The following is a 15,686-nucleotide window of genomic DNA, read 5'->3' as shown; positions in this document are numbered from 1 at the left end:
TGAGCAGCCTTGGGATAAGTGGGTGATGGTGTCCTGTGACAGTGGACGATGGTGCAGGTACAATTGCAAGGAAAAGTATGTGAACCCTTTGGAATTACCTGGATTTCTGCATAAATTAGTCATAACAGATCTGATCTTCATCTAAGTCACAATAATAGACAAACACATTGTGCTTAAACCAATAACACACAAACTGTTCTATTTTTCTTGTCTATATTGAATACATCATTTAAACATGCACAGTGTAGGTTGGAAAAAGTATGTGAACCCCTAAGCTAATTGGAGTCAGGAATCAGCTAACCTGGAGTCCAATCAATGAGACGAGATTGGAGATGTTGGTTAGAGCTGCCCTGCCCTATAAAAACACTCAACATTTGAGTTTGCAATTCACAAGAAGCATTGCCTGATGTGAACCATGCCCCGAACAAAAGAGATCTCAGAAGACCTCATTTTAATTAAGAATTGTTGACTTGCATAAAACTGGAAAGGGTTACAAAAGTATCTCTAAAAGCCTTGATGTTCATCAGTCCACGATAAGACAAATTGTCTCTAAATGGAGAAAGTTCAGCACTGTTGCTACTCTCCCTAGGAGTGGCCGTCCTGCAAAGATGACTGCAAGAGCACGGTGCAGAATGCTCAAAGAAGAATCCTAGTGTGTCAGCCAAAGACTTACAGAAATCTCTGGAACACGCGAACATCTCTGACGAGTCTACGATACGTTAAACACTAAACAAGAATGGTGTTCATGGGAGGACACCACAGAAGAAGCCACTGCTGTCCAAAAAAAACATTGCTGCACATCGGAAGTTCGCAAAAGAGCACCTGGATGATCCACAGTGCTTCTGGCAAAATATTCTGTGAACAGATTAAACTAAAGTTGAGTTGTTTGGAAGGAACACACAACACCATGTGTGGAGAAAAAAAATCACAGCACACCAACCTCAAAACCTCATCCCAACTGTAAAGTATGGTGGAGGGAGCATCATGGTTTGGGGCTCCTTTGCTGCCTCAGGGCCTGAACAGCTTGCTATCATCGACGAGAAAATGAATTCCCAATTTTATCAAGACATTTTGCAGGAGAATGTAAGGCTATCAGAAGCTCAACAGAAGTTGGGTGATGCAACAGGACAACAACCCAAAACACAGAAGTAAATCACGAACAGAATGGCTTCAACAGAAGAAAATACACCTTTTGGAGTGGCCCAGTCAGAGTCCTGACCTCAACCCGATTTAAAATGCTGTGGCATGACCTCAAGAGAGCAGTTCACACCAGACATCCTAATAATATTGCTGAACTGAAACAGTTTTGTAAAGATGAATGGTCCGAAATTCCTCCTGACCGCTGTGCAGCTCTGATCCATAACTACAGAACATTTTGGTTGAGGTTATTGCTGCCAAAGGAGGGTTAACCAGTTATTAAATCCAAGGGTTCACATACTTTTCCTACCCTACACAGTGAATGTTACATGGGGTGTTCAATACAAACATGAAAACGTATAATTGTTTGTGTCATTAGTTTAAGCAGACTGTGTTTGTCTATTATTGTAACTTAGTTGAAGATCAGATCAAATTCTATGACCTATTTATGCAGAAATCCAGGTAATTCCAAAGGGTTCGCATACTTTTTCTTGCCACTGTAGGTCAAAGTTTAATTAATGGAATGGGGGGTGTGGTATATTGTATATCTTACATGTATGCCTACATTCAGATATACAGAGCCTTCAGACCTTTTCCCCATTTTGTGGTGTTATAGCCTGAATTTAAAATGCATTAAATGTAGATATGTTTTGTCACTGGTCTAGGCACAATACCCAATAATGTCAGTGGAATGTTTTTCAAAATCTTTACAAATTCATAACAAATGAAAAGTTGAAATGTCTTGAGTCAGTACGTATTCAGTCCCTTTGTTATGGCAAGCCTACATAACTTCAAGAGTAAAAATGTGTTTAACAAGTCCAATAGTAAGTTGAATGGTCTCACTGTGTGCAATAATAGTTGTTTAACATGATTTTTAATGACTACCTCATACATACAGGTAGTTAGCTGTAAGTTCCCTCAGTCGAGCAGTGAATTTCAAACACAGATTCAACCACAAAGACCAGGGAGGTTTTCCAGTGCTTCGCAAAGAAGGGCACCTATTGGTCAGTGGATGGGTAAAAAAATAAAAAAAAATAAGATATTGAATATCCCTTTGAGCATGGTGAAGTTATTAATTACATTTTGGATAGTGTATCAATACTCCAGTCACTACAATGATACAGGCGTCCTTCCTAACACAGTTGCCGGAAAGGAAGGAAACCACTCAGGGATTTCACCATGAGGCCAATGGTGACATTAAAACAGTGACAAAGTATAATTGCTGTGATAGGAGAAACTGAGAATGGATGAAAAACATTGTAGTTACTCCACAATATTATCCTAATTGACAGAGTGAAAAGAAAGTAACCTGTACATAATACAAATTTTCCAAAACATGCATCCTGTTGGCAACAAGGCACTAAGCTAATACTGTAAAAAATGTGGCAAAGCAATTCACTTTTTGTCCTGAATACAATGTGTTGTGTTTGGGACAAATCCAATACAACACATTACGGAGTACCACTCTCCATATTTTCAAGCAAAATGGTAGCTGCATCATGTTATGTGTATGTTTGTAATTGTTAAGGACTGGGGAGTTTTTTAGGATAAAAAAAATTAATGGAATGGAGCTAAGCACAGGTAAAATCCTAGAGAAAAACCTGCATCAGTCTGCTTTCCACCAGACACTGGGAGATGAATTCACATTTCAACAGGACAATAACCTAAAACACAAGGCCAAATCTACACTGGAGTTGCTTACCAAGAATACAATGATTGTTTCTGAGTAACCAAGTTACAGTTTTGACTTAAATCTACTTGAAAATCTATGGCAAGACCTGAAAATGGCTTTCTAGCAATGATCAACAACTAATTCAACAAAGCTTGAAGAATTTTGAAAATAATAACTGTAAAATGTTGCACATTTGTGAAAAGCTCTAAGAGACTTACCCAGAAAGACTTGCAGTTGTAATCTCTTTCAAAGGTGCTTCTACAAAGTATTGACTCAGGGGTGTGAATACATACAGTATGTAAATTAGATATTCTAAAATATAGAATTTCTCAAAACATGTTTTCACTTTGTCATTATGGGGTATGGTGTGTAGATGGGTGAGATTGTTTTTCATCGATTTTGAATTCAGGCTGTAACACAAAAAATGGTGGAGTAAGTCAAGGGTTATGAATACTTTCTGAAGGCACTGTAGATCTCTCTGTTCAATATCACTTACCTTTCTATTTCTTGACCCGTTACCTGGGACAGGGATGTTGTATCAATGTGTCAATTTGTGGTTAAGTTCTCTGCATTTGAGGCTACTATGCCCATTAAACTGCTCTGAAGATTCTTGATACCTTGAGCGAGCGCAGCCTCCATGTCATCAGATAAAACTGTGTGTGCCTCTGCTACTCTATCATAGCCTCTCTTTCGCACATATACTCTTTCCTTTTTGTCAATGTACCTCTTCTGTGTCATTCAGTATATTTTTTTCATACCTTGCTGCTGCTCGATTGGACTTCGTCCCTTCTCTCACTTCCTTGACTGCTCTCTCAAGAACCTCACGGGGGAGGGGGGGGGTAGACCCCTGCTTGTTTGATGTTTGTATACAAGCGGCATGATGATGTCTGCTCTGTAACATTAAAAATGTACTTGAGTTCATAAGCATGACACATTGCGAAAATACCATGCATATTACTCAAAACGGACTAAATGTACTCATAATTTGTATGGGGTATGGTGGCCATTGGCTCAATTTACCCCATGGCTATTGGCTCAACCTACCCGTGTTCAAAAACACATGAATATATTAGCCCACACAGCTACAAGGATGCACTTTCATGCTGGGTTAAGGAACTCATATTCTAGCTTATAGAAACCCCAACTGATGTATAAAACAATCTTAAAAATATGTACTTTGGTTTTGATACAAGCATGAAACCTATACAGTGCCTTGCAAAAGTATTCTTCCCCTTTGCCGTTTTTCCTATTTTGTTGCATTACAACCTGTAATTTAAATGGATTTTTATTTGGATTTCATGTAATGGACATACACAAAAAAAATCCAAATAGGTGAAGTGAAATGATAAAAATAACTTGTTTCCAAATATATATATTTTTAAATAAGATCTGGTGCAACCAATTACATTCAGAAGTCACATAATTAGTTAAAAAGTCCACCTGTGTGTAATCTAAGTGTCACATGATTTGTCACATGATCTCAGTATATATACACCTGTTCTGAAAGGCCCCAGAGTCTGCCACACCACTAAGCAAGGGGCACCACCAAGCTAGCGGCACCATGAATACCAGGGAGCTCTCCAAACAGGTCAGGGACAAAGTTGTGGAGAAGCACAGATCAGGGTTGGGTTATAAATAAATATTATGGATATATCATATCCAGCGGAGCACCACTAAATCCATGATTAAAAAATAAATATGAATATGGCACCACGACAAACCTGCCAATAGAGGGCCGCCCACCAAAACTCACAGACCAGGCAAGGACGGCATTAATCAGACAGGCAAAAAAGAGACCAAAGATAACACTGAAGGAGCTGCAAAGCTCCACAGCGGAGATTGGAGTATCTGTCTATGGGATCACTTTAAGCCGTACACTCCACAGAGCTGGGCTTTACGGAAGAGTGGCCAGAAAAAAGCCATTACTTAAAGAAAAAAATAAGCAAATATGTTTGGTGTTCGCCAAAAGGCATGTGGGAGACTCCCCAAACATATGGAAGAAGATACTCTGGTCAGATTAGACAAAAATTTGCTTTTTGGTCATCAAGGAAAACGCTATGTCTGATGCAAACCCAACACAGTGAAGCATGGTGGTGGCAGCATCATGCTGTGAGGATGTTTTTCATCGGCAGGGACTGAGAAACTGGTCAGAATTGAAGGAATGATGGATGGCGCTAAATACATGGAAATTCTTGAGGGAAACCTGTTTCAGTCTTCCAGAGATTTGAGACTGGGACGCAGGTTCACCTTCCAGCAGGACAATGACCCTAAGGATACTGCTAAAGCAACACTTGAGTGGTTTAAAGGGAAACATTTAAATGTCTTGGAATGGCCTAGTCAAAGCCCAGACCTCAATCCAATTGAGAATCTGTGGTATGACTTAAAGATTGCGGTACACCAGCGGAACCCATCCAACTTGAAGGAGCTGGAGCAGTTTTGCCTTGAAGAATGGGCTAAAATCCCATTGGCTAGATGTGCCAAGCTTATAGAGACATACCCAAAGAGACTTTCAGCTGTAGTTGGTGCAAAAGGTGGCTCTACAAAGTATTGACTTTGGGGAAGTGAATAGTTATGTACGCTGAAGTTCAGTTTTTTTGTCTTATTTCTTGTTTGTTTCACAAGAAAAAATATTTAGCATCTTCAAAGTGGTTCACGTGTTGTGTAAATCAAATGATACAAATACCCCAAAAACTATTTTAATTCCAGGTTGCAAGGCAACAAAATTCGAAAAATGCTAAGTGGGGTGAATACTTTTGCAAGCCACTGTAACACAATACATTTATTCGACTGTGAAAATCAGTTTTTTGGACCTAACTTGCTTACCACTTTTTCCATGTGGTTTCTTCCTTCAGGCACCATGTATATAGCCTCGCTATAGTCATCTTACTGCTTCTGTTTAATAAAAATAAAAAAGTTATTTTCTATTTTGTTTTTACATATCTATTTTTACTTAACACTTTTTTCTTAAAACATTGTTGGTTAAGGGCTTGTAAGTAAGCATTTCACTGTAAGTATTCAGCGCATGTGACAAATCAAATTTGATTTGAAGATGACATCTTCCTTAATATTTGGTTAAGATTCATTTTGTGTATGGTTTCCTAGAAAAAGGTGGTGGCTCAAGTAACCCTTCGGCTCAAATGACTTCACTCCCCTACTGTCCATTCTGTCTATACACACCATTCAAATACATTCTGTATACATTTACATTCTGGTCCTGATATTGCTCAACCTGTGTGTATTGTTAATGTATTGCTAGACATTGCTGCATTGTCGGAGCGAGAAACAAGCATTTCGTGCACCTGCGATTGCATCTGCAAAAACTGTGTACGTGAACATTCTGGTTGGTTGAAACATCTTTAATGTCATGAACAGGGCTTCTGCCATCTTGAACAGAGTAAGATGCAACAGCTTCTGCCAATTAAAACGTTTTCCAGTGAAAAGTTAACAAAACGCCAATTAAAAGTGCTTGGAGAGTCAACAATTGTTCAGCTCAGTATGCTTAGAGTGAGACAAATGTAAAATGTTTAGCTTTTTTGTTTCCTTTAAAGCTATAATACAACATACACTTAACTTTTCTCAAATGTTCTACTTATAAGAGTTTTAAGTTGTATTACCATAGGCTGCTATAAAGCACCAGGTAGTTTACAAACAAACACTAAAAGCAAGACAACAGACTGCGTGAAGAGTATAACCGCACCCCTCTATGGTTAAAATATCACACACGGAACATGTTCATTCACTTATTTAACAGTACACGTTTAAAACTAGCAATGTGCTATTACAACGTAAATACATATGAATATAGCCACTTTGAAATGGGAGTAAGAACAAACACTGTCTTAAGGACTAAGCTTTTTTTTTCTTTCCTTCTGATACTTTTGCGATGCATTGTGATTATTAACCAGTCCTTGACTATGGAGTTGAAGCAGCCAATAGGGGGGTGGGGTTGGGTGACCATTGTCCTGCCATGGGTGACTCTGGAGTCGGCAGCACAGCACAACATTCATTTGGTCTTCTGGGCCTTCTGGGCAGACTTGGTGACCTTGCCAGTGGAGGGAGCTTTCTTCTCCACACCCTTGATCACCCCGACTGCCACTGTCTGGCGCATGTCACGCACTGCAAAACGACCTGCAGAGAGAGAGAGAGAGAGAGAGAGAGAGAGAGAGAGAGGATGTCAGATCAATGGTAACTTCAAGGGAGAGTGGAATGATTTTCAAAGAATTCCAACCAGGCCCAAGAGAACTACTACCCAACAATACTCACCCAGTGGAGGGTACTCAGAGAAGCTCTCCACACACATGGGCTTCCCCGGGACCATATCCACGATGGCAGCATCCCCAGACTTCAGGGCCTTGGGGTTGTCCTCCAGTTTCTTGCCTGAGCGACGGTCTATCTTCTCCTTGAGCTCAGCAAACTTGCAAGCGATGTGGGCGGTGTGGCAGTCCAGCACCGGGGCATACCCAGCACTGATCTGACCTGGGTGGTTCAGGATGATCACCTAAAGGGGGGAACATCAGACACAGTTAACATGGTTGTTCTGTCAACACCTGTATCAGCACTGATGTGGTAACCATGACATTCAATGTTGGCCCCTTTTCTGCCATAAATAGTTCCCCACAGCTCATCACACTGTGCCACAAATATATATTTGTGAGAAAAGAGAGAAGAGCAGTATAAAACAGTGGAAAGAAAAATATGGGATATTAATAGTAACTACTAAGCTGTATCATCGCCACAAATACTTTTATCCATGTGATCATTACTGTGTATCATAGCTAAACATAATAATTATTTGTAGTTGTATGACTTTTGGTTCTATGGTTTTTACACCTCTACAGTAGTTTGTGTGTGTGTGTGTGTGTGTGTGTGTGTGTGTGTGTGTGTGTGTGTGTGTGTGTGTGTGTGTGTGTGTGTGTGTGTGTGTGTGTGTGTGACCCTGCCCACCTGAGCAGTGAAGACGGCTGCCTCCATAGGGGGGTCGTTCTTGCTGTCTCCGGCCACGTTGCCACGGCGAATATCTTTGACGGACACGTTCTTGACGTTGAAGCCCACGTTGTCTCCGGGCATTGCTTCAGTCAGAGCCTCGTGGTGCATCTCCACAGACTTCACTTCGGTTGTCACGTTAACAGGGGCAAAGGTCACCACCATGCCTGGCTTGATCATACCCGTCTCCACACGCCCCACGGGCACTGTGCCAATTCCTGAGTGAGAGAGGATAAGAAAGTGAGCATGATAAATGTATCATCATTATGGATGTACAGCCTCTAGGGTGTGTGTGATGCTTACCTCCAATCTTGTAGACATCCTGAAGGGGCAGGCGGAGGGGCTTGTCGGTGGGGCGGGACGGGGGCTGGATGGCATCCAGAGCTTCCAGCAAGGTGGTCCCGGACGAACTGCCATCCTTCCGGGTGATCTTCCATCCCTTAAACCAGGTCATCTGAGTATGCAGGAGACAGGAGTTAGCAGTATGTTCAAAGCAAAGTTATGAAGTGTGCTGTGCTACACATTGACATACTTCAAATTAAAGTGGAGAGCAGATTATATTACATATAGTCATCGATGGCTCACTGTGGCTGCAACGCGATCCTAGAATAATGACCAGAAATAACAAGAAATGCGCTTTAGTTTTGTGCTTACGTACGTTAGGACTGGCCTCCAGCATGTTGTCTCCGTTCCAGCCAGAGATAGGAACAAAGGCTACCATATCCGGGCTGTAGCCAATCTTCTTGATGTAGGTGCTGACTTCCTTCACAATCTCCTCATAGCGCTTCTGGCTGTAGTTGGGCTCAGTGGAGTCCATCTTATTGATTCCCACGATCAGCTGCTTGACCCCCAGGGTGTAGGCTAGGAGGGCGTGCTCGCGGGTCTGCCCGTTCTTTGAGATGCCCGCCTCGAATTCCCCCACGCCAGCCGCCACGATCAGCACTGCACAGTCCGCCTGTAAACACCAGAACATGGGAATAATGCATATAATAAGCTTTCAAAAAAGTAATATGCTACGAAGGCACTTAGCGACTACTGAATTTGTCTGGGGTTATAGTACAGCTATAAGCTAACCTTGAAAACCAAAGCTGCAAGTTTAATAATAGACTTCCAGACCCTGCAAGTGAAGACCTGACAGGTGTCTGTGTGTAAGGAAAGACTGTCATTGTGGTTCAGACCTGGGAGGTTCCAGTAATCATGTTCTTGATGAAGTCCCTGTGTCCGGGAGCATCGATAATGGTGACGTAGTACCTGCTGGTCTCAAACTTCCACAGTGAGATGTCAATGGTAATGCCACGCTCCCTCTCTGCCTTCAGCTTGTCCAGCACCCAGGCATACTTAAAGGAGCCCTTCCCCATCTGAGAAAACCACACATCACTGGTTGTAAACATGTTACAGAGGAGTAACATGGTGGTGAATTTTACTCCCAAGATGAAGGATTGTCGCATTTTTGACACGTAGTGTTTTCTTGTCTATCTTTAAGTAGCCTATAAAGATGATTGGATAATACAATACAACAGCAGTCTACAAACCCTTTTCATAACACGTCGGCTCACAGAAGAACGGACTATCAAGAGTTGATTGCAGAGTACAGTACGAACTCCTACTCACCTCAGCAGCCTCCTTCTCAAACTTCTCGATGGTCCTCTTGTCAATGCCACCGCACTTGTAGATCAGGTGGCCAGTGGTGGTGGACTTTCCAGAGTCCACGTGGCCGATCACCACAATGTTGATGTGAAGCTTTTCCTTGCCCATGGTTAAAGTGACAGTGAGAGAGTCTGCAAACGGAAAACACAACACGGTCAACGGATCTTAAGGGGATTTCCTTGGCAAAAACACAGCAGGGAATACATTGAATTATAGCACAAGGACACTACAACTGACTTGCCATTGCGTAATAGCCCCAGCAGCTACTGCCTCAGTATAACTTCTAAGGGCAAGCACAGTTTACACACACACACAAACAATTTCACATATTTGTCACCACGAGACAAATAAGCAATCACTTAATGTCAGCAAATTGGGCATCACGTCAGTGGGCACAGAATTGTCAAGCTCAGGACACACTGACAGTTTCTTCCCTGTCCTCACATCCCTCCACACACCTCTCTTCTTCCACTTAGCAGGCCAGCTAGTTATCCCTCCTTTCCTCTGCCACCACAGCTCAGCTCAGTAATGAGACATTGAGACGATCAGATCTTATGTCACTAAATATCCTCTGTATTCCGTATCAATTTGCTAACTATAGCCTCACAGATAGTCCTCCATTTTGTCATGATCCTTGCCATTGGAAGTGCAGCAGCCATTTCTGAAGCCAGACTACTGCAGTGGATGCATGCACAGGTTAAATGAAGGGGAATAACATGTCAACAATTTCTGGCTTTACTAGGACAGTAGTGTGGATTCCTTTTCATTGACTTACAACATGACAATGACTGATAAACACAAGATCATCACAAATTCACCTAATTTTGCAATTGCCACATTAATCAACACCCTAGGTTGTTATTTATTTATGACATAACATTTCATTAGCTGAGTAATATATGGAAATTGTTACAGTAGCCAGTTCTGCAAGATTATCTATGTGCACTGGGAGCTGATACCAGATATAATCAGAACTGAGTTATTTTTACTATAAAAGTTTATTTTTCTTTGCAATAGTTTTTTTTCTCCACTGTTCATTTTCCTTTGCTGTCCATGTATTTAAAAATAGGTGACTAGAAAACGGGGGCGGGTGCTACAATTAGCAGCGCGCACCAGATAATTCTAAGGGAGTCTAGGGGATTTAGCAGGCTTTTCGAGCTCTCCTTCTGCCTCTGCCGCCATGTTCTCTCATCCCTCTGTTTACTGGAATAGACTATCTATGCGCATTAGCGGCCGACTGTCGGCTTCCAGCGTCAATGCAATATTCACACGCACACAAACATTACGGACAACAATATTATACGGACACATTGAAAATAGAAAAAGATAATTCAATCATTCGCCATTTACAGCATAGCATTAGAGAACAATTTATCAAAGGGTGAAATATTATCGGAAACTGTTGCCTACCTGCTCAAACGACAGTCAAGTTCGGTGCTGAATGAAAGACCGTGTGTGACGAGATGCTGATCCGCTTATATCCCAGACAGTAGGGAGTTATGCAATTGCGCTCAATTCTCATACCCCCTCCTAGACCGTCCTAGACAGAGCATCAGAGCAAGGGAACGAGTAGATAAGGCACATTCAACTCCGTTTTCTTACACTGAGGCACAGTTGAGTTACGATAACAGGTCCCGCGTTTTGCAAGCGACAACATTGAGCCGCCATCAGTCCATACTTGTAAAAATTGTAATTATGAAAACGCCTACCCTTCATATACAACCGCAGTCCTTCCGCGTGGTGCTGAAATTCAGACTTTTAATAAAAACACTTTTTATCGAATACAACCCCTGACTTTTTCCTAATTTGTATTGCTCAACCTCATTTGAATTCGTCAATGGAAGTGTATTTTTCCTCAATTGGGGAACGAGCTGTTTGGGATATAATCCGTACAAGTATTTTCGGAGAGAAATAATAAGTGTGTATAAACTAAATAAGGTCCTATAAATAAGACCGACCCTATAACATAAGCATGGACTCCTAAACATGAGGTCCTGCTATGGAAGTAAATTAAAGACAATGTATTGTGTAGGCATGTAAAGTATGACTTGCACATGTAAAATATGAGTTGCACCTGTATAATCCGTTTTGTAGTTGCATAAAATATTTGCAAACATGTAAATTATCTTGAGAATAAATGTAGCAATACTCGAAAACATGTAACTTGATATGTGAATAAATTCAATACGATTTGCAAGCATGTAACTCAATTTGAGAATGAATGCAATTTATTTACAACAATTGCAACTGGTGAATCTTCTGTTTTGTAAGAGCTGCTCTGCAAGAAAGTGTAGCACATGGGGATGTGTGAAACGTATTCATCAGCGGGCAGTGTCCCCACTTTTCGCGTGATGCCGACTGGTAAACCATAGTGTGTACTGTATATAAGACGCTTCAGGAGGGCGGTCACATGTACTAGTGAGGCAGAGGTCCCGAGTTCTCGCCAGGTATGTGCCAAAGCGGAAGTGGAAACACTGATCAGTGGTGTAAAGAACTTAAGTAAAAATACTTTGAAGTACTACTTAAGTCGTTTTTGGGGGTATCAGTACATTACTATTTATATTGATAACAACTTTTACTTTTACTCCACTACATTCCTAAAGAAAATATTGTACTTGTTACTACATAAATGAAAAAAATAAATGAAAAACCCTAATGTTAAAAAAAGGATACAATAATGAGATGTATCCACCAATCCAAAGAAGAGATAGGTGGGAGGTAGACAGCACGCTGTGCCGCTTTGTGGACAAACGACTCTCATTGTTTGGTTGGAGAGACATGTATCTTGTCAGTATATCCATAATCTTTGGTGGACCTCGCTAAGTAAGCAGCATGACGTCCTTAACAGCGGTGCCTAGTAACTAGGATCTGCAGTTGCGGTCAGCGGCTGTTAATATCAAGTGTCATGTCTGTCACTCAACCATGAACTGAATTTACTTGCGGTGCTTGTATAATGATTCCTAAAGAAACAAACAAGTAATTCATTGATTGTTAATGTGTAATTAACAAGGAGTGGAGCAAGGAGTGTGATTTTGATTGTTGAGTATTTTCTCAACAGCATTTGTGAAAGAGCGCGACCCTGCCCTACGTATTTCACTGGTTTGGTTTGTGACTCACTGACACCGCCGCTGGTTAGAGGGGAATAAGGCAGTCCAAGAGTTAAAACACATACATAACTTTTATTCACACACAGGACAAGATGAACACGGGTATATACATGGGGTATATGGTTCTGTAAAGGTACAGAAACAGAGAGATAATTAATATACAAATGGAAAGCAATGAATAGAGCAGGGTGAATGTCTGCATATGAAATGGGCTAAAACAGTGAATAAAAAAATGGAAGAGAACCGCAATAGCACAATAGGTAAGGACCATCTCTAATAACCAGGTATTAAATATTAGTACAATAATAACAGCAGAGTTAATGTAAACATCTTACCTAATACTATACAATAAGGCTATACAAATGGGAAACATAAATAGCAAGCATTACACTAAAAGTTAATAATTGCCAATCCTAATAACAACTTCAGCATATAACATTGTAATAGCTACGTAAGCCATACAAAGTCAAGCTAAACAACAATAATTTACTCAAACATCCCATGCACATACTTGTATGTCCACCCACAATCACAGGTTCAGGCTCGCTAGCCAATCAGGACCTGGAGAGACTGCATGGTTAGAGCGTGCACAGGGGTGAGACACATGGCGATTGTCTGATTGGCTGAAGCCATGAGCTGGAGGAGACGTGATCTCTCACGTGAAGGGGAGAAAGGGTGAGGAAGGAGGATGGGTGAGAATCATTCAGCATGGCTCCAGCCAGACATAAACAACAACACACACGCTGGAAATTAGTCCCACAGCGCCCTCTGCAGGGACATTCTGTAACACTTGCTCAAAAAACTGAAAAACATTTGGGGTGCTGCAGTTCGAACTATATTGTGGTTAGTCACAGTGCAGTAAAACTGAATTACACTACAGTATAACTGCAGTTATAGTGCAGTATGCTGGAAATACTGCGTCCAAAACAACACTGTTTTTTTTACTGCAGTAATTTTGCAGTGTAACTGCAGTTACAGTTATTCTGCAAGTACTGTTTCCAAAATACCACAGACGACTGCAGTTACTGCACTTTTACTGCAGTTTCAAAACTGCAATCTTTTTTTGTAATGTTAATACATTCCCGCAAGTAGTTGTTCAAAATCTTGTCCGGTTGCTGCCACAACTAGACCTTGTTTCAAATGTAGCAAGAAATAAAAATATGATTATGTCTAGCCAACAACAAATGTACATTGTTTAAAGCACAATTTTACATGACTCAGTCACAAATAACATCCCCATTAAGCCCCTTATGTAGCGCTGCACGACTTCAGGATTTTTGGAGTCGACTCCAACCAGGAGTTGACTCTTGCTCGACTCCCAAAACACTTGGAAACATGCCTACCTATGGCCCTGCCATCTCTCTCTCTCTCTAGCTCTCTCAAAGTATACTATGGAAATTAGTTTCCTCCTTTCAAAAATACAGAATCGTAGAAGTCTTGACACCCAGAAATAGGAGTCGACAGGTAAGGACTGGTGGAATCAATTCTTTAGGACGTGACTCCCCACTACTACCCTTGTGGTGAACGAAAAGTGAACAAGAGGCTTATAGCATCAATACTCTTTGTTCGCCGGTAGGCAGTCCTGTGTGCTCTGGGCATTACTTATGCAAATTAGTGAAATAAGTCGAATGATTTGTTATTTTCAGTGTGCTAAAGTACTTAAGTAAAAATACTACAAAGTACTACTTAAGTAAAAGTTCAGATACCCCAAAAAACTACTTAACTATTTGTATTTGAAAACTTTTACTTTTACTTCAGTACATTCCCAAAGAAAATATTGTGCTTTTTACTCCATACATTTTCCCTGATACCCAAAAGTACTAGTTACATTTTTATTGCTTAGCAGGACAGGAAAATGGTCCAATTCATGCACTGGTCATCCCTACTGCCTCTGGTCTGGGGGACTCACTAAACACAAATGCTTTGTTTGTAAATTATGTCTGCATATTGTAGTGTGCCCCTGGGTTCCATAATTTAAATAAATATTTTTAAAATTGTTCCGTCTAGTTTGCCTAATATAAGCCATTTGAAATTATTTATACTTTATACTTAATTATCAAAAGTTATTTTTGAAATTACATTTACTTTTGATACTTAAGTATATTTAAAAGCAAATACTTCAAGTAGTACTTTACTGGGTGACTGTAACGGTCTGAGTGTAGTGGGTGAGGAGTCAGGCGCAGGAAGCAGAGAGTTCAGGGGAGTGCTATTTTAATGCACAGAGAAACGCCGAACATAAGCCAACCCCCACGAAAACACAGGGCGTAATGAACAAACAAATGCCCCAAACAGGGGGATTTAAACTGTCCAGAAAAAAACCCACATAATTGGAAACCACAAAACCCATAGACGTGCACACAAGTACACCAAACAGACGGTCACAATAATTAATCCCGCACAAGGAACCAGGCGGGCCGGCTGACTAATAAAGCCTTACTACTAACTACCTAACTCAAAACAGGTGCACTCAATAAACACATAAGGAGGGGGAGGAAATAATCAGTGGCAGCTAGTAGCCCGGCGACGACGACCGCCGAGCGCCACCCGAACGGGAAGGGGAGTGTCCTTCGGTCGGAGTCGTGACAGTGACTTTCACTTTCACTCAAGTGTGACAATAAGGTACTTTTTCCACCACCGGTTAATTTCACTGAACGAGTCGAAAAGATCTGTGTCAGTAAAAAGAGCTGAACTTCCCAACCTTATGTGCTTCTTCCACTTGTGTAGAGACTCATTCAAGGGTTTTTCTTGATTTTTTACTATTTTCTACATTGTAGAATAACAGTGAAGTGATCAAAACTATGAAATAACACATATGGAATCATCAAGTAACCAAAAAAGTGTTAAACAAATCAAAAAATATTTTATATTTGATATTCTTCAAAGTAGTCACCCTTTGCCTTGATGACAGCTTTGCACACTCTTGGCATTCTCTCAACCAGCTTAATGAGGAATGCTTTTCCAAAAGTCTTGAAGGAGTTCCCACATATGCTGAGCACTTGTTAGCTGCTTTTAATTCACTCTGTGGTCCAACTCATCCCATACCCTCTCAATTGGGTTGAGGTCAGGTGATTGTGTAGGCCAGGTCATCTGATGCAACTCTCCATCACTCTCCTTCTTGGTCAAATAGCCCTTACACAGCC

At 41.0% G+C, this 15,686-nt stretch overlaps 1 protein-coding gene across 1 annotated transcript; it reads right to left on the bottom strand.

Moving 5' to 3' along the window:
• Nucleotides 1–6,144: 6,144 nt before the first annotated feature.
• LOC135512338 (elongation factor 1-alpha, somatic form-like) lies at nucleotides 6,145–11,189 on the bottom strand. Its single transcript, XM_064934260.1, has 8 exons — nucleotides 10,850–11,189; nucleotides 9,404–9,570; nucleotides 8,971–9,150; nucleotides 8,451–8,747; nucleotides 8,096–8,246; nucleotides 7,754–8,010; nucleotides 7,073–7,307; nucleotides 6,145–6,937 (listed from the first exon to the last, which is right to left on the bottom strand). The coding sequence occupies exons 2-8, from the start codon at nucleotides 9,545–9,547 to the stop codon at nucleotides 6,813–6,815; spliced, it is 1,389 nt and encodes a 462-aa protein (XP_064790332.1). The 5' UTR covers nucleotides 9,548–9,570; nucleotides 10,850–11,189; the 3' UTR covers nucleotides 6,145–6,812.
• Between the last annotated feature and the right edge of the window lie 4,497 nt (nucleotides 11,190–15,686).

This window comes from Oncorhynchus masou, chromosome 24 (genome assembly GCF_036934945.1).
Source record: "Oncorhynchus masou masou isolate Uvic2021 chromosome 24, UVic_Omas_1.1, whole genome shotgun sequence".
In the NCBI taxonomy this organism is placed as follows: domain Eukaryota; kingdom Metazoa; phylum Chordata; class Actinopteri; order Salmoniformes; family Salmonidae; genus Oncorhynchus; species Oncorhynchus masou.
This window is presented reverse-complemented; position numbering and strand designations above follow the sequence as displayed.